This window comes from Stenella coeruleoalba (genome assembly GCF_951394435.1).
Source record: "Stenella coeruleoalba genome assembly, chromosome: 21".
NCBI lineage: Eukaryota > Metazoa > Chordata > Mammalia > Artiodactyla > Delphinidae > Stenella > Stenella coeruleoalba.
The window spans coordinates 19,131,824-19,151,806 of NC_137167.1; the positions used below are offsets into that span (position 1 = coordinate 19,131,824).

At 40.1% G+C, this 19,983-nt stretch overlaps 1 protein-coding gene across 7 annotated transcripts in view; it reads left to right on the forward strand.

Moving 5' to 3' along the window:
• SLC7A2 (solute carrier family 7 member 2) overlaps positions 1-17,441 on the forward strand; it is a 73,932-nt gene extending 56,491 nt beyond the window's left edge. For all 7 annotated transcript variants that reach the window (XM_079909510.1, XM_079909506.1, XM_079909505.1 and 4 more), the window contains exons 8-12: positions 5,306-5,408; positions 7,842-8,047; positions 9,069-9,235; positions 9,957-10,065; positions 12,192-17,441. In XM_079909510.1, coding sequence (XP_079765636.1) covers positions 5,306-5,408; positions 7,842-8,047; positions 9,069-9,235; positions 9,957-10,065; positions 12,192-12,388 — 782 coding nt within the window. In that variant the 3' untranslated portion in view covers positions 12,389-17,441. The remainder of the gene's footprint in view (positions 1-5,305; positions 5,409-7,841; positions 8,048-9,068; positions 9,236-9,956; positions 10,066-12,191) is intronic.
• The last annotated feature ends 2,542 nt before the right edge of the window (positions 17,442-19,983 follow it).

Here is a 19,983-nt window from a genome sequence, read left to right on the forward strand (position 1 = left end):
AGAGTTTGAGAAGGATCGGTGTTAGCTCTTCTCTAAATGTTTGATAGAATTCACCTGTGAAGCCATCTGGTCCTGGACTTTTGTTTGTTGGAAGATTTTTAATTACAGTTTCAATTTCATTACTTGTGATAGGTCTGTTTATAGTTTCTAATTCTTCCTGGTTCAGTACCTTTCCAAGAATTTGTCCATTTCTTCGTGACTGCCCATTTTATTGGCATATAGTTGTTTGTAGTAGTCTCTTATAGTCCTTTGTATTTCTGCGGTGTCAGTTGTGATTTCTCCTTTTCCATTTCTAATTTTATTGAATTGTGTCTTCTCCCTTTTTTTCTTGATAGCTCTACTAAGGGTTTATCAATTTTGTTTATCTTCTCAAAGAACCAACTTTCAGGTTTATTGATCTTTGTTATTGTTTCCTTCATTTCTAGTCCATTTATTCCTGCTCTGATCTTTATGATTTCTTTCCTTCTACTGACTTTGTGTTTTCTTTGTTCTTCTTTCTCTAGTTGCTTTAGGTGTAGGGTTAGATTGTTTATTTGAGATTTTCCTTGTTTCTTGAGGTGAGATTGAACTGCTATAAACTTCCTCTCAGAACTGCTTTTGCTGTGTTCCATAGGTTTTGAGTCATTGTGTTTCTGTTGTCATTTGTTTCTATGTATTTTTTTATTTCTTTGATTCCTTCAGTGCTCTCTTGGTTATTTAGTAGTGCACTGTTTAGCCTCCATGTATTTTACAGTTTTTTTCCTGTAATTGATTTCCAATCTCATAGTATTATGGTCAGAAAAGATGCTTGATATGATTTCAGTTTTCTTAAATTTTCCAAGGCTTGATTTGTTACCCAAGATATGATCTATCCTGGAGAATATTCCATGTACACTTGAGAAGAAAATGTATTCTGCCACTTTTGGGTGGAATGTTCTATAAATATCAATTCAATCTATCCGCTCTGTTGTGTCATTTAAAGCTTGTGTTTCCTTAGTTATTTTCTGTTTGGATGATCTGTCCATTGGTGTAAGTGGGAGGTGTTAAAGTCCCCTACTATTATTGTGTTACTGTCGATTTCCTCTTTCATGGTTGTTAGCATTTGCCTTATGTATTGAGGTGGTCCTATGTTGGGTGCATAAACATTTATAATTGTTATATCTTCTTCTTGGATTGATCCCTTGATCATTGTGCAGTGTCCTTCCTTATCTCTTATAACAGTCTTTATTTTAAAGTCTATTTTATCTGCTATGAGTATTGCTACTCCAGCTTTCATTTGATTTCCATTTGCATGGAATATCTTTTTCCATCCCTTCACTTTCAGTCTATGTGTGTCCCTAGGTCTGAAATGGGTCTCTTGTAGACAGCATATATATGGGTCTTGTTTTTGTATCCATTCAGCCAGTCTGTGTCTTTTGGTTAGGGCATTTAATCCATTTACATTCAAGGTTATTACCGATATGTATGTTCCTATTACATTTTCTTAATTGTTTTGGGTTTGTTTTTGTGGGTCTTTTTCTTCTCTTGTTCTTCCCGCCTAGAGAAGTTTCTTTCGCATTTGTTGTAAAGCTGGTTTGGTGGTGCTGAATTCTCTTAGCTTTTGCTTGTCTGAAAAGCTTTTGATTTCTCCATTCAATCTGAATGATTGCTGGGTAGAGTAATCTTGGTTGTAGATTTTTCTGTTTCATCACTTTAAGTATATCCTGCCACTCCCTTCTGGCCTGCAGGGTTTCTGCTGAAAAATCAGCTGATAACCTTATGGGGATTCTTTTTATGTTATTTTTTGCTTTTCCCTTGCTGATTTTAATATTTTCTCTTTGAATTTAATTTTTGTCAGTTTGATTAATATGTGTCTTGGTGTGTTTCTCCTAGGGTTTATCCTGTATGGGACTCTCTGTGCTTCCTGGACTTGGGTGACTATTTCCATTCCTACGTTAGGGAAGTTTTCCACTATAATCTCTTCAAATACTTTCTCAGACCCTTTTTTTTCCTCTTCTTCTGGGACCCCTATAATTTGAACGTTCATGCATTTAGTGTTGTCCCAGAAGTCTCTGAGATTGTCTTCAATTCTTTTCATTCTTTTTTCTTTATTCTGCTCCTCAGCAGTTATTTCTACCATTCTGTCTTCAAGCTCACTTATTCATTCTTCTGCCTCAGTTATTCTCTTATTGATTCCTTCAGTGTATTTTTCATTTCAGTTATTGCATTGTTCATCGCTGTTTGTTTGTTCTTTAGTTCTTCTAGATCTTTGTTAAACCTTTCTTGTATTTTCTCAATCTGTGCCTCCATTCTATTTCCGAGATTCTGGATCATCTTTACTCTCATTACTCTGAATTCTTTTTCAAGTAGATTGCCTATTTCCTCTTCATTTATTTGGTCCTGTAGGTTTTTACCTTGCTCCTTCATCTGTGACATACTTTTTTGCTGTCTCATTTTTTTTTTTTTTTTTTGATAGGTGGGATTGTGTTCTTGTCTTACTGGTTGTTTGGCCTGAGGCTTCCAACACTGGTGTTTGTAGGCTGTTGGATAGAGCTGGGTCTTGGTGCTGAGATGAGGACCTCCGGGAGACCTCACTCTGATGAATATTCCCTGGGGTCTGAGGTTCTCTGTTAGTTCAGTGGTTCAGACTTGGAGCTCCCACCACAGGCGCTTCAGCCCAACCCCCGCTCATGAACCAAGATCCCACAAGCTGCATGGGGTGGCAATAAAAAGAAAAAGGAGAACAATAACAAAGAGTAAAAAATAAAATTAGACTAGGAAACTAACAGATATGTTAGAAAGAATATAAAAATAAAAATATAGGTGAAACAACTTTTGAAAGGTAAAACAGAACCACAATAGTAAAAAAGAGGAGAAAAAAAAAGGTGGAAAAGGCCTTGGCTGTGGGGGCGGGACTTAGGCAGGGGCCGGGTTTTGGCAGTGGGTGGGGCCTATGCTTAGGACCCACAGAGCTGGAAAAGGCCCTTGGGGGGGTGGGGCTTAGGCTCAACAGAAGAGGTTCTGGCTGTGCCTGTGGTCTCAGAGGGTGGGGGACCCAGCCTGAGAGCACAGCAGGCTTCCTGGTCTGAGTCGGAGGGGCAAACACCCTCCGCTCCTCTCCTGCTCCTCTGGTCCTGGAGGGCCCCTCCCGCCTGCCTCTCCTGTTCTCCCCCAACCTCCCTCCTAGCCCCCAGGAGCAACACGGCCTGGAGGGGCCCTCTGAGGGTGTAGGACCTGCCTGAGAGCCGGGCCAATTGGGCAGGGGAAATGCTTAGCGCATTCCCCCTTGATCCGAGTCCCTGAGGGTCCCTCCAGGTGTGGGAACCCCGCCCCCTTCCAGCCACCCCTCCAGGGCACTGGTCCTGTCCGGCCTCCACTTCTCTTCCCCCCTCAGTCCCCCTACGTTCTACCGGTTCACGTGGGGTTTCCACCCATCTCCTTGGGCGTCAAGGTCTCCCACCAGCATCCAGCAGGCACCCTAGTTGTCCAGATTCTTATTCCATGTGGAAATTTTCAAAGAGATTTCACAGATCAAGAGAATGGCCTAAAGCCCCTGTTATATGGAGGAAGAGAAAGACTTTAGCCAGCTTTATAGATAAAACAATAAACACTCTTGGTAGTAGAAATTCAAACCAAAAAATGATAATTTTGTTGAGGCTCTGAGTTTTGGGGAAATTAGAGAACACTAATGCTTAATTATGTATGAAATGGGATTCTTTCAGAGTCAGAAAGTATTTGCCTAAACAACTGCACTTTATAATGTTTTGTAATAAATTTGGCACTTTATTAGATGTATGTTGGGAGGTCAAATCACTTATTTTCTCAGTGCTTAGATTTCTGCCCCCATAAAATGAAGGTTGCACTAGATGATTTAAGGCCCACTTTATGATTAAACAGTGCATTATGATATTAAAGATAGTTCATAAATCTTGACAAAGAACAACATATTTTATTTACTCCATAAAAGCTTTTTTTTCCCAGTAAAATCTTGCCCATTAATTCTCTACTATGTATTCAGAATTTTTTTAAATGTACTCTTCTTCCTTCAGGAAGAATTTAATTTGCCAGCATAATAAGATATTGAAATTAATAATTAAAAGAAGATAATTGTAGCATTTTTAATGCTCTAAAATATTATATTTTGTTATTCTGTAGTCCCTCATCTTGCTTTGCTTGTTTTTAACTTAAATCAGAGAGCTTGTATGGATAATTAATCATTTTCTTCTGTTTTGGCTACCTTGTTTTGGTTATCTGTGGTTCTTACAAAACATATTAAAATTTTCATTGATGTATAACTATACTAGCAATGGAGATTTTTCAAAGTAAGGCATGGGGTGTATTTAAAGAAACAGTGTGCTATGATAGAAGGGGCACGGGCATGTTGGTTTAGCTGGGACCCCGCTTCTACCTACTAGTTGTAACCTTGTTAAGTCAGCCTGTCTGTAAAAAAGAGGATAATAATCCTGTTAAGTTAAACCATGTGAAATTGCTGGGGTTTTGTTTAAAAACAGTCAAATGCTGCGCTATAAAGCTGAATCTAAATAATTTCCCCTGTCTCACAGGATTATTGAATTGAAGATAAATGGAGATCATAGAGATAGAAAGCTTGCTGAGGTGTCTGGAACACCCCATGAGTGGAATGTGGTGTTTTCTACTTATTATGATAGGGACAACTATTTGGTAAATTCAAGTTAATATCATCACTATTTTGATGTTTCAATGGAGAAAAAACGTTGCTAAGTGCAAGTTGACTATTCAACTGTATAAAATTATACTTTGCCTCTTAACATTATTGGGGCCTGGGATGGGTCACAGATCGCTCAAATTTAGTCAGATTGTGTGGTTTTAATCAGAGTAGAATTTAGCTACTATCAGAAACATAATTTAATTGGACATTATTTTATTCTGTAGAAGATATAACTCAGAATGCAGATGGGAATTTAAATGATTATATAACATCTATAATGAAAGCTCTTCTGTTCAAATTCTTTTATGTTTTTTTAAAAAGGAGCCGGCCAGTACTTCCTAGCAGTGTTTTCCTTCTGAAACATCAAAGGAGAGTATTCTGTCATATAATATTTTCACTCTTTGTCAGGCCAATATTTTTTAAGTAATCAAAGTAGATGTGTTTTGTTAGATAGACAGCCGAGGGTTTTTGAAGTTCTATTAGCAGTTTGTATGACCTCAAGAACATCTCATTAACTGAGAAATACGCTTTCTACACTTTGACTTACCATTGGCACTAAAACAAAAAAGTGCCCATCACTTATCCCTGACTTGAAAGTTATCAACTGTGTGGAGTTTTCTCACAGGCTGTTTTCTTCCCTGTTCTCTCTTTTCCCAATAGCTGTGATGGCATTTCTGTTTGACCTGAAGGCCCTCGTGGACATGATGTCCATCGGCACCCTTCTGGCCTACTCTCTGGTCGCAGCCTGTGTTCTCATCCTCAGGTGAGTTGTCCTCATTGCCAGGTGGTTCTGAAGAGTGTGTGTCATGTGGGGCCCGGGGAAAATTAGGGCTCACTGACCTTGCTTTCAAGGAGCCAGCTGTCTCACGGAGGTGAGAGGCCGTAGACATACAAACGTGAGTACAAAGCGTAATTAGCATACTTGGTCCGTAAGCAAAGAATCAACTAAAATTGAGAATGGCCAAAGGTAGGCCTAATCTGTGTGAACACCAAGTTCTCATAATGTATAAAAACACTTAAGAATACTATATTTTTAATCCCAGTGATCCAGCTGCTAAGCTTTTATGCTAAAGATTTAATCAAAGAGGCACACACAGATATATGCAATAGTGAAAAAATCGAACTAAGCTGAATATCAATAGTAGAATAGTTAATAAAATAGATAATCGACAAGGTCCTACTGTGTAGCACAGGGAACTATATTCAATATCCTAAAATAACCATAATGGAAAAGAATATGAAAAAGAGAATATATATATATATATATATATATATATATATACACACACACACACACACACAGACACTTTGCTGTATACCAGAAACTAACACAACATTGTAAATCAACTACACTTCAATAAAAAAAAGAATAGTTAAATAAAGAAGGGTACATTTATCATTTGACTCTTCTAACAGCAAATAAAATGATACTTAATTATATGGAGAAATATATGGAGAAATATATCAGTTTCTGGATGCAAAGCTATATGTAGCATCTGAATTTATTTATAACATACATTTACACGAAGAAATGATTTTTGCATATATATACACATATTTGCATTTATACCTGGCTGAAATTGTACCAAAATGCTAGCAGTGATTCATACTGAGTTGTGGTGTAATGGGTGGCTTCAGTTTTCTTCTGCGTACCCCTTTTTGTGTATTTTTTTCTCAGTGAGCATATTTCTTCTTTGGATGGGGGACAAATGTTACTTTTAAGTTTAACCAAAGGCTGCTCAGAGGGAAAAGACCACACTGGGGAGACTGGGCAGATACTAGGAATTGAAGCAGGCTGATATCTTGATGCCAGCTAAAGGGGAAGGGGATCAGTGATAGAGGAGAATGGGTGGGAGGTGGCTGTATGAGATGAGGGAGATGAGGCCAGAGAGACAGGTTGCAGTGAGGCCTTTGAAGGCCAAACCGAAGGCTGTATGTTACTCTGTAGCTGATATTTAACCAGAGTTTCTGTGCTGTTTTTGTGAACTGCATCTCCTTTGGACATAGATATTTCCAGAATAATTATCCTGTTGTCACACTTGCCTCATTTTAAAATGTAACTCTCAACGAGATATCATCTCACACCAGTCAGAATGGCCATCATCAAAAAATCTAGAAACAATAAATGCTGGAAAGGATGTGGTGAAAAGGGAACACTCTTGCACTGCTGGTGGGAATGTGAATTGGTTCAGCCACTATGGAGAACAGTATGGAAGTTCCTTAAAAAACTACACATAGAACTACCATATGACCCAGCAATCCCACTACTGGGCATATACCCTGAGAAAACCAAAATTCAAAAAGAGTCATGTACCAAAATGTTCATTGCAGCTCTATTTACAATAGCCAGCAGATGGAAACAACCTAAGTGCCCATCATCGGATGAATGGATAAAGAAGAGTGGCACATATATACAATGGAATATTACTCAGCCATAAAAAGAAACGAAATTGAGCTATTTGTAATGAGGTGGATAGACCTAGAGTCTGTCATACAGAGTGAAGTAAGTCAGAAAGAGAAAGACAAATACCGTATACTAACACTTCTATATGGGATTTAAGAAAAAAAAGTGTCATGAAGAACCTAGGGGTAAGACAGGAATAAAGACACAGACCTACTGGAGAACAGACTTGAGGATATGGGGAGGCGGAAGCGTGAGCTGTGACAAAGCGAGAGAGAGGCATGGACATATATACACTACCAAACGTAAGGTAGATAGCTAGTGGGAAGCAGCTGCATAGCACAGGGAGATCAGCTAGGTGCTTTGTGACTGCCTGGAGGGGTGGGATAGGGAGGGTGGGAGGGAGGGAGACACAAGAGGGAAGAGATATGGGAACATATGTATATGTATAACTGATTCACTTTGTTATAAAGCAGAAACTAACACACCATTGTAAAGCAATTATACCCCAATAAAGATGTTTAAAAAAATAAAATAAAATGTAACTCTCTTCGGCATCTAATGTACATAACTTTCTAATCAAGTGGCTATCAGAGGAAATTCAGAGTTGCTGCAGATATTCTACTGAGCAGGTGTGTGGCTTGCGTCAGTACATTCTGGGGCTGCAGCCACAAGACGTGTGGATTTACTGCACCAGCTGTGAATGGAAATGTCTCTCTTAGAGTTTCAGATGCTCGTTTCATTTGGACCAAGTGTCCGTTGAGAATAAAGACACATGCCTTTATTTGGGAATAGGTACCAGCCTGGCTTATCTTACGAGCAGCCCAAATATTGTCCTGAGAAAGAAGCTCTGGGATCGTGTGCCAACACTGCCTCTAAAAGCGAGTCCCAGGTCACTGGGCCGCCAGGACAGGGCTTCAGCCTGCGAACCCTCTTCAGCCCCTCGCTTCTGCCCACAAAACAGTCGGCTTCTCTCGTGAGCTTTCTGGTAGGATTCCTTGGTAAGTCCCCTTCAACTGTGTACATTATAAAGACCCAGCAGGTATATGTAGGTAGAGCAGGTATGATGTGAAAGAGGATGAAAGAATATGTTAGCACTACCCTCAGTCCTGAGATTTGAACCTAACTGGTCACTGGTCATTGAGCTCATCTCTGTATTAGCAGGATAAATTGCTTATATCTTGGTAATTGAAGAAGAAAGGAAGAAATTCCCTAAGGCGAGAGTGGCAGAAGTACAAAATGGGTCCATTTTGTCAGCTGCGAGGGTGCTTCCTGTGTGAAGCAAAGTACACCTGGCAGTAACTGAACGGAGACCCAAGGAGACTGCGAGGCAATATAGCAGATCCTGTTTGCTCACCCACAGTTACGTAATCATGCATATTTTCAGAAGCACTTATTGAGCATCATTAGTGTGGCCAGAACTCTGCTGGGTACTTGGGATATCAAGAGGGATGGTCCTTGCTCTCACTGGGTTTTGCAGAACAGGACTGTTGGCGGCAAGCTAAGAGCAGTGCAGGTTTCTCTGAGAGCACATAGGAGGGACCCCTAATGCAGACTTGATGGTCAGAGAAGGGTGGGTGGGCGGTGATGTCGCTCTCTGAAATAGGGAGAAAAGGTGCAGATCATATATTATTTGTTTACATAAACAGTCAGTGTTTACAACAGCTGAACATGAACAGACCTGCTTTTCCCATTTGAAAAAAGGGAAGTAGCCACCCCGGACAACATCCCATCAATCCACGTGATCTCATCTGAGACTGTAGCCCATGAGCCGAAAGGCAAGATGGTAGTGCCCAGAGGGGAGGCTGGCTTCTAAGGGGAGACAGTCATGAGTAAGCGAGCTGTGTTTCTTAAATCAGAGAAATTAGCCATTTCTTCCCAGAATAAAAATGAAGAATTTTAGTATTTGGCAGAGCAGATCTAGAAAGAACTTGATGTCTTATCAAAATAGACTCTTTGAACATAGGGGTCTGAGTGAAGGGCGTGTGCTGATTTTGTTTCCCGAACATGTCACCTCTGCAGCATTTCTCATTTTGGGCCTGAGTATTTTGACCACGCACGGAGTCCACACGATTGCCAGGCTGGAAGCGTGGAGCCTCGCTCTTCTTGTGCTGTTGCTTGTTCTCTGCGTTGCCATCGTGCTCATCATTTGGAGGCAGCCTCAGAATCAGCAAAAAGTAGCCTTTATGGTACGTGTCGTGAGGATTGCCTAAATATTATGCACATTTTCTCTTGTACATTAGTTTTTGTGAATTGTTTCTTTAAAAAAAAAAAGCACTTCTGATGACGTTAACCAATGAACAAGAGTGTCACAATTCTTTGAGATGCTCCTTTTTGTCTAAAGTATTCTTTTCAAAAACTTGAATGTGCCCCTATCACATTATTCTATATAATAGTAAACAAATTTCTTGTCCAATATTCTGAAGTATCAGAGGAATAACTAGAATATTTTATTTTGGAAATTCAGTACCCTCCCAGGAAGATTATTTCCACCAAAAGCCCTTCCACTGCAAGTGAAATTATCTTGTCCCATTTGAACTAAGAGTAGGATCCCCCTGAGATACCATGAGTAGCCAGTTCCAGAGGCATGCCCTGTTGATATCTGAACTAAACCGGTACACCCTAAAGTAAACTAAACCTTGAAGCCAATCGCATCTTGGTGATGATGCAGGTGGTAGCGGGCTGGATAAATCCTCTGTTGCTTTGGGCTGCAGTAAACAATGTGAAATATGGTGCTCCTTTTAGTATTCTCAAGATGAGTGGCCTTTATTCAGGTTGTCCTTTTTGTGAGAATATAAACTTACTGACGCAGTGTGAAAGTATGTCAAATTAGTTGCCACCATGTCGAAATAATTTGGGGAATGTGCTTTCAAAATTTGAGTATATTTAAGAAGATATTTCCCCCCTTAGGTTCCATTCTTACCATTTTTGCCAGCCTTCAGCATCCTGGTGAACATTTACTTGATGGTCCAGTTGAGTGCAGACACCTGGATCAGATTTAGCATTTGGATGGCGCTTGGTAGGTCTTTTGATGTTTTTGCTTTCTGAACGTGGGCTCTCTTTTTCCAATGTCATGCACTGTGATTAGAGAAATGCATCCACTCCCCCTTCCTAGAAATAAAGACTTTTTTTTCAGTTTCTTCCTTTCCCAATTTTTAGAACATCTGAGTGCTTACTTTTCCAGATACTTTTGGAAAATTCAGTTCTCCCAGTAGCCCTGTAAAACTCTATAGGTCCTATTTTTTCTAACTTCTTGAGTGAGAAAAATGAAGCCCCTAAAAGTCAAGGGATCTAAATTGCAAATGGCAGCCCTAGAGTCTGATTCCAAAGCCAGTTCCTTCCAGAGTACCAGTGGATTTCTGGCAACATTTTGAATGTGCTTATATCAAGAAATTTCTTTTCTGATATCAGAATGCCTTGGGGTGGAATTTGGCATTAAACAACATAAGTGAGCTTATTTATATCTATTCTGCACTGTTCTCCATCATGACTTCTTCAGTTTCCTATGTGAAAATTGACTTAGAAATGAAGAGTTTAACTTTGTTGTAACTAAAGCACTGAGCACCAACTGTCTTTAAAAATATGAACTGAAGTGGCTGAAAGGTGAAGCAGTGAGAAATGAGAGCTAAGTCTGCGTTGGTTTTGGTGGCCTGAGGAGTTTGAGAGTTGATGCTTTTTGACAGTCCTCCCATTGGCTTAATAAGAACGAATCTCTTATTATGAACGAATGAATCTCTTTTGTGGCTGTAAATTAACTTACTTTCAGTCTCAAGCCACCAACCCACTTGAGTTGATAGGAGATTTAACCTAGTCAGTTTTGCCCATCCCCACCCATCCCCACACTAGAGTTTTGCCCATATTTGGGGGATCTGACACTGTGTCAAGGAATTGGGGTGCATCAAAGGCTATCCGTCCACGGAGGTTACTCTGGAGTATTCTCTCTGTCACTGTGGCTGCTTCTGATAGGTGGCTCTGTTGCATCAGGGCCAGGATCCTGACGGGAATCACTTGCCCGTCGGCTCTGCCCTCCATAATGTACCACAAAGCCATTCCTTTGTGATCGCGCCACCTCCCCAGGTGCTGCCAGGAAGCTGAGCCCAAAGCCCCGGGGAACAGGACCATAGAACTCTCTCCCCTACTCTGAGCCCAGAAGAATCTCTTTGTAATCTGGTGGAGAGCTTCTCTACCCGTCCTGCCTTTCCAAAAGCCACTGCTTCTTTCTTCAAGTTGTAGCTCACTGAGGTTTAATCATGTACTTGACCTTGGTGAAGAGCATGAACTACAGAGCCAGGCTCTCCACGTTTCAATCCACCCCTGCCATGTATTAGCTGTGTCACCTAGGCCATGTTATACCCCTGCTTCTGTGCCTCAGTTTCTTTGTAAAATGGTGATAACAGTACCTTTATTTGAGGACAAGGAGGGTTGGATCTTCAAACCTCGAAGGACACGAGAGGAAATAGAATCACTCCTAATAACTGGACTTACCGAAATACTCATTGGTAGCCTGCTTCCCATGATTTTACATGGGAAAATTATAATGCATTTCACATCAACCCAAAACGCTCAACCAATTTTTTAAAATATAGCTACAATACAGCAAAATGCCTACGTATCTTGCGAGAATACTTCAAACGTTTCCCTCTGATCCCCAGTCAGCATGGCTGATAATAAACAGTCGGCTTAGTACACAGTTTTTCATCCTCTCCTGGTGACAGTAACGTGTGTAAGGCACACCCGTGTTTCCTGTTCACACAGGGCATGCTTTCCAAAATATCCGACTGTGTCTTTGTTAACCCGCCACTTGTTTTGGGGGATGTATATGAGATTTTTCCCCACAGATCCTTTTGTTTAGTGTAGTGTTGAGTGTTGAGAAAGTAAAAAAAATTTTTTTCTACATAAACATCTGAAAAATATTTATTGAAAAAACCACGCATATAAAGATTGCAGGTTAAAAGGAAGAAGCACATTCTATTGGGAAGATGTTTGTCAGGGACCTTTTATGGGATATCCTGTACTTGCATTCTGTCCTTCTGAAACAGCACAGAAAGAGAAGGCAAAAGGCACTATTAAGTTCTGTATTAAATTTTCCATATACAAACAGCCATTTTCTGACACACCTAAGACACTGATTTTTTTCTCTAAAAGGTTTCCTGATTTACTTCGCTTATGGCATTAGACACAGCCTGGAGGGTAATTCGAGGGATGACGATGACGATGAAGATATTTATTCAGACAACATTAATGCAGCAACAGAAGAAAAATCTGCCATTCAAGCAAATGACCATCACCAAAGAAACCTGAGTTTACCTTTCATATTCCATGAAAAGACAAGTGAATGCTAGTACCTGCACGAGCAGAACTGGTCCACAGTCTTCACGTACATATCCTACATGGAGTGAACCATGACGGACGTCATCGTCATGCTAGGTTGTCATCGGTTTGCTGCAGACACAGTTCACCCTAATTTATACTTACTCACCTGGACAGCACCTCCTCAGATGGTGAATTATGCATCCAGGGAAAACACCCTGAGCTCGCTCCTCGGTGATGAATGTCCCCCAAATAGTGGGATTGTGGGAGTGTGTGTGTGTATGTTTGTATATGTTGGGGAATATCAATGTTAAAAGTTGTTGGTGTTTTACTATTATTGTATTGCATTTTTCCAGTGTTGTCATTAATCGGTAGCATATACTGCACATACTGAAATGGAGATAATCACGGAATAGAAAAATATTTTGTATGTGCTGGGTGTGGTTGGGGAAATAGCTGTTGCTTTTCCTTATTAGGCTTTATTAATGTCAAGTTAGAACATGCTAAAAATGCATTTACCCATCACAGTGTCTGTCATTGGTCTGGAGTAAGAGGAGGGGATAGGAAATGAGCCTTTTCTACAACTTACAAATGCCAGCAGTGGGTTTAGTACAGATTTTTCTTCCGTGAGGTGTGACAGTTTGCTAAAACCTTCGCCAATAGGAGTGTTCGTGTCTGCCGGGCTGCGCAGGGCAGGAGTGGCCCTCTGTGTCATCAGATGTCAGGCACCCCTTTGAACTGCTGTCTTCTTTGAGAACAGTGGTCCTTAAATGTGAGGCCTTCACCTTCTGTGAATGATATATTCCCCCCTGCCCTGTCCCAGTCCAGTCAGAGGCTTGGGAGAGGTAGTGTGATCCACTTGGGACCCTTTGTGCTAGAGAGTGAGCGTGGTCCCCATGGGCAGGAAGCTCATGTAAGTGGCAGAGATAAGGATATGTTTGAAGATCAGAGTAGACTTGTGCTTGGACAAGTAGACCCCAAGCACCCCTGTTTTAAAAGTCAGTTAAAATAAGCCAGTAGAATCTCCCAGATCACACAATTGGTGGAATGATTCATACTTTTTTCCATTACTTAATAAACAATCACAGTTCAACTTTTTTTTCTAACTCAGTAGCAAATTCTCTTTCTACTATATGCAAAAAAGAAGGAAAAAATGAAGGGATACAAGGAACGAAAATTCCCCTATTCTGATTTTAAAGTGCCTATTCGGTTATTAAAGGGCATTTGACCCAATTTTAGGGGTTCAGATCTAATTTGCCTCTGATGTTTCTTTTGGAAACAGGGATGTTTTTCTTCCCCCATCCCATAAATTGTTTAGCACTTTTTATTTCATTTATTTTTAAATGACCACACTAAACCAATTGATACAAGCTCTAGTATTCTACAAAAACCCATCAGTGGTCGGGGAATAGAATATTTTGGTAAAATACATGATCGTTTAAAACGTCAAGCTGAAAAATTAACCAAATTGAATTAAAGCCATAGAAACACAATAACCTTTGTATGAGTAAATAGTTTGTTTTTAAATGTAAGATTCTATAATTACTGTATTTTACTTTATAGGGTTCTCTAATAGTGGACTACTTATCTGCAGTGTGTTTTGCTTCTCATTAATTATTTTTCTTACAAATAATTATATGGTTCACTAGATGAGACTGAGTCTAAACACTTACATATGTATGGGTTCTATTTCCAGGAAGAACATTATCAAGCCCAGGTGACCCGCTTACTCCAAAGGCAAGGAAAACATTTATTTTCTGACAGCTTTTCCAAGAGATGTCACTTTATTTTTTTCATTAAAAAGCAAGTTATGATTGTTGAGGAGTTTATTGTGATTAAATATCCAATAAACAGGTAGAAGGCCTGGGTTTCTGGCTGCTAGTGTTGTAGCATCTCTGACATAGGACTCAGTACTAACATTCCACAATTTCCAGGGTGCACACGGTAAAATCTGAAGCCCAGAATTCTTTTAAGCTGCATGTTTTACTGGAGAGGAAGAGTTGGCTATGCAAGGGGTAGAGTATTTCTGTAAGCACTGTGGGCCTAATCATAAGTCCTTGCTGTTATTTGCCGTATCCTGAGAAGCCTTTTTTTCTGAAATCATCCTAGAACAGGCCCTTCACACAGGGAACATGAAGAATTTCATATGTGAATATTAAAACTTTTACTGTAACAATATCAAGAAATTTGCTTAGAACATGACAGGCAGCTAAAACTATTATGCCCACTGTGTTCAATTAGGAGCAGAATTTAGTTAAAAATTATTTTTCTACCTTGAAACACTTTACAAATACAAATATCTATGAAAAGATGCTTTGTCAGTGACTATGCTTTTTTTCTGTGAAAACTCAAATGTATGTTCGTATGTATGTGTGAGTGTGTACAGATACACGTATATATATGTGTGTGTATATTTCAAACGTCAGTGTAGAAGTCAGCTGGGTTTAGGATGGGGTTTGGAAATAATACTGTTGTCTAGATTTTAAAAACCCAACTGATGGAGGAAAAATAATGTTTTATATTGATAGGTATGCTTATGCAAAATTTTTAGGTTTTAAACTATTTTGAAATATATAGCGATTTTATATGTGTAATATTTTCTATAGATAGATTCTTTAAGAAAGATATATTTATAATGTTTCTAATATGAAATCACTGAAGTCTGGTACATTATACCGGGAGCGTTATAATCTGAAATGGAGTTGGGGGCGGGGGCATTGGGGGATTTCTGTTTATTGCTTCTGCTGCACCTTTTCTGACATTTCTGTCTTGGTTTGTGCTTATTAGGAAAAGCCAGTACTACCAGGTCTTTTATCACCTCTCTGTCCCTGCATTTGAATTTATAACCTTTTGAACAAAATTTTGTTTTTACTTTCCTAGGATTGCCAAAATGTTCTGTACAGGTTTTACTAGTAATCAGTCACACTTATATAAAGTCCTTTTCAGAAATTAAAAAATACATATACGTTCTCTTAATTGTGACTGAGTAAAAACAGCTTGAATTACCTTTCTTTTTTGCCCTAGGAAATATGCTCTCTGAATATTCTCAGTGAAAGACTTTAATAATAGCACCTTTATTTTATACTCTTAAAAAAGAAAGATGATTTGTGAATAACATACAAAGGCCATGCCTACCCTACATTTAACTAGGTAGCTATGCAAATCCAAGTTTCAAAAGTATTTATGAGAAAACTTAGAACTTCTGATGTATGCTGAAACAGAGTACTGCTTAATCACATTTTCCCCAGAGATGACTATCAAGAAAAGACCAAAACATCATTTGAGGTATTATATACATTAATGAAAAACTAATGATGATATCTATAAAACTTTACTGTCATCAACCACACTTGGTAGAAAATATGTTTCAGAACTACCTTCCTTTAAAAGACAAGGGCCTGTCTTCTTCAAATTTTTCTGAATAAAAGATTTTTAAACTTCTTTTATTTTAAATATTAGCCAAAATATCTTCTAAGTCCTGGGTATTTACAGGTAGACGTTAAAATCTTTTGAATTAGAATCTGTATTTACCAAACTATTTTCGAAACATATTTGAATGCAGGGAGAATAAGGAAAAGTAATCGCCCGCCAATGCTGGTAGTGCCAGAGGGAGCAGTTTAGTCTTAGCTTTTTTTTCCTCTTAGATCACATTCTGAGATTATAAACCACATGATAAAATTGTGCCAAGATTCCAACTCTGACTTACCTGTGATGTTGCTTCTGATGTTCTCTGTCTGGGCTTCTCCTGATGTGCTTCAAGCGACAGTACAATTCAAACTAAAAACACAATGTCCACAGAATTTTAAAGGATTGGGTTTAGAGTGTGCATTATGGACTATTAATATTCACATGATTAGTGTGAATTTCTTGGGGGGTTGTGATTAACTGGGTTTTTTGGTTTGTTTTTGGTTTTTGACTAGTGCCAAAATAGTGCCTTCTCTGTATATTTTCTACCTACGTTTTCTAACTTGTCCTAAAATATCAAGGGAAGAAGTACCAAAGTTCATGTAGGAACTAATGCCATCACAGGTCATTTTTCAGACACGTAGATGTGAAAATGAGGTTGCTTGACTTTGTTGTTTAGCTGAGGTTTTTTTTTATCTCCTTGTATATCATATTTAAACATTTTTTAATGGCTTTCTGGTTTCTGAATTTTGAGAGGCCTGATCTGTTACTGTTGTGGTTGTTGGTTTAGTGGTTGGTTTTCATAACATTCATTATTGTTCGTACGTACACAGTTTAGTCATGTTCATTTCAAATGCATTTTGTTATGGCTCAACCCAATGGCAACCCTGTTTGCTGGGAGCACTGTCTTCGCTTTTATTCATCACGGCTGAAGCCACTGCCATAATCTCTGGCCTTAAAGAGCCTTCACTGACCACTGACAGCAGCTCCATGGGGTTCATAACCAAGACCCTGGGTCAGGCAGACTGCAAAGTATGAGCGTCTATAGCTACCCCGTTGGTGGGGGCTTGTGATGACAGGGTAGGATAGGAAGTGAAAGACTTCACATGAAACTAAGGTAGTCTGGGGTCCTTAATTTCAGCCCCAAATAGCCCATGAGTACAAGGTAAATGATAAGGACCAAGGAACCTCTATGACTCATGGAAAGGATGGCTGCTTCCCGGAACTGGCACCACTGCAGTTTCTGCACCAGCACTAAGAGCCTTGGGCAGGAAAGTGCGTGGGCCTCGGCTCAGTTGGTCAAGAACCTTGTGTTGCCAACAGGACAGGTTTCTCTGGCCCGTGCCTGGTTAACAGGCTCTTCATCTTTGGTGCCCAATTGTTTCATTGCTTTATTTTGTTATCATTGTACTTAATAGAAGCTGTTGATAGGGCCTAAAGCCCTGCAGAAATTCTATGTCTGTAAAAACCAACAGATACATTGGTCTTGGGCGAATATAGAGATTTTTTTGTGTAGTAGGTACCTTTAAATTTAAATGTCTTTAATGATAATCAGTGTTCCTCATTACTTATAAAGTTGGATTATTTTTTAGAATTTGTAATGAATACAAACTGCTGCTGCTTTACCACTGTAAAATATGCTTTCTAACATGACCATGTATTTTTAAAATAAATTTTAATACGACTTATAATAGTGTGGTATGCATATGTATCTCACCTACCAAAAGCATACATTTCACACTTACCTAATTTAAACTGCCTTTTTATTTAGGAAGCTTTACAGCTCAGAAATATATCAATAGTACAATCTAAATGGAAACAAATCTACTGTTGAGGATATTCACCTGGCAGCCTACCGTATGAATACCGTCCTATAAAATAAAAGAGATGTCTCCACATATACTCAATCCTCATGGCACATTCCAAATAATATCAGTTGCGCCTGAAGCATGCCACCCCAGGACCACACACCTGAGATCCTACCACTTCAACTGCCATTTATTTAATGGACCAATCTCTTTGACATTGCTTTTGTCTGCAAGAAGCCCCTTGAGGGGCTTCCCTGGTGGCTCAGTGGTTGAGAGTCCACCTGCCGATGCAGGGGACACGGGTTCGTGCCCCGGTCCGGGAGCCCACATGCCGCAGAGCGGCTGGGCCCGTGAGCCATGGCCGCTGAGCCTGCGCGTCCGGAGCCTGTGCTCCGCAACGGGAGAGGCCGCAACAGTGAGAGGCCCGCGTACCGCCAAAAAAAAAAAAAAAAAAAAAAAGAAGCCCATTGATATTCTTCCGACCAAATCATAGCTTTTAGTAATTGGCGATCAGTTACGTATAACTAACAGAAATTTTGTACGGTATAGTGAATATTTACCAACTTCAGCCCTCTTTACCCTTTGATGGGGAGGGAGGAGTCAAAGAGTTTTCTAACGTGGCTCTAAGTTACTTAAAATTGCACATCTCCTAAATTAGCTTGTTTAATTTTGAAATGTCATTGTGTACACACTTAATTGCTATTGGCTTTTATAAATTGGAGGGAACACCATGGTGAATTGAATAAGCTTTAGTATCAATTTAGCCTGCATTGAAAACCAAGCTAACACGGCAAAGTAGTTCCCAAATAGAAGCCTAAAACCTAATTTAGCTACTTGTTGGCTTGATTAGTACTGTTAACTAGGTTTTGAGGCCCCGCCTCTGTGCTGGCACCATGGGATCAGGCTGCAAAGTGTGAGCAACTATAGCTGCCTCTGTTGAGTGGGGTCTTGGGATGACAAGACCCCAGTTGTCGGGCTGTGGGTCCAGCCAGGAACTTCTGGAGATAGGACCACCATCTCCTTAGTGTTCTTTAAAGAAGGCCACTGATAGACTTCCAGTTTAGGAAGCCAGTAGATTGCTGACTGTGCTGGTAAGTCCCCATCTGTCTGTGTGGAAAGAGTGATTCATTCATCCCAGAAAATATCTCCAAAAAATTCTCAAAGGACATAAAATAACCATTATCACATTATCTCAACTTGTCTTTTAAAGTAGGTCAAAGTATGGGTGAAACAGTCTGGAAAGAAACTCAGCTCAATACTGATTTACTTACCTGAACCTTTCTTAGTAACAGATTCACAGCCAACTCTTTGATATTTTTAGGTATCAGAGATTCCAAAAGTCATAGTCTCTGGTAAAGAATCCCTGTTACTCTCTACTAAGACTGGAGCAGTCAACATGAAGATAGAAACACAAGACAGAGACTTCCCTACCCAGGAGAACCATACAGCTCAGGGTAGGGCCAAATCTCCATGATGGAGAGCAAGCTCATTTCCGGGCTCTGCATTCCCTAACCTACAAGGACCACAGCATCCTCCTGATTCAGGTTTCTGGGGTTCCCCAGAGGCTGAGTCTCCAGGTCTCCAGGATCTTCCCCCATCCACTCACTAATGCCTGATATTTCTTCAAGCAAAAACCAAGAGCTTCACTGCCCTGGAAGAAATCAGACTTAAAATGTCAATATTCTTGGAACATTGACTAAAATTGGCCCAACTTGTGAATGACTGACAGCAGATGCTTTTCAAAAAGTGAGCATTTAGAGCAAGTAAGCAGGAGAAAGCAAATAGGCACAGGACTGTTGAAGCAGGAAGGAGGACACCACTGAGTAAAGAAAGGAGAGGAGGGAGGTTTTCGAGTCATTTACATTTTAGCTGATAGTTGTCTGTCTTCCCCTAGCCATTTAGAGGTTCTCGTAACTAGCCAACAGGTGGAACGTCTTTACAGCATGCCATATCCTGGAGCTAGGAGAGTAATTTCTCTTGGCCCATTTTAAGTAGACCAGGGGTCTGGGATCCTTACCTTACTCCATGGTGTCTCTTGATGAGTGGATCTGAGAGCATCGAAAATGTCTAGCATTTATACTAGAATGAGATTCTCAGAGCTATATTTAAACCACTAACGTTAGCGCCTGCTCAAACCTTAAAACGCTAATTCAAAAAATCATCTTAGGGCTTCCCTGTTGGCGCAGTGGTTGGGAGTCCGCCTGCCGATGCAGGGGACACGGGTTCGGGCCCCGGTCCGGGAAGATCCCACATGCCGCGGAGCGGCTGGGCCCGTGAGCCATGGCCGCTGAGCCTGCACGTCCGGAGCCTGTGCTCTGCAACGGGAGAGGCCACAGCAATGAGAGGCCCGCGTACCACACACACACACACACACACACACACACACACACACACACAAAGAAATGTGTTTCTAC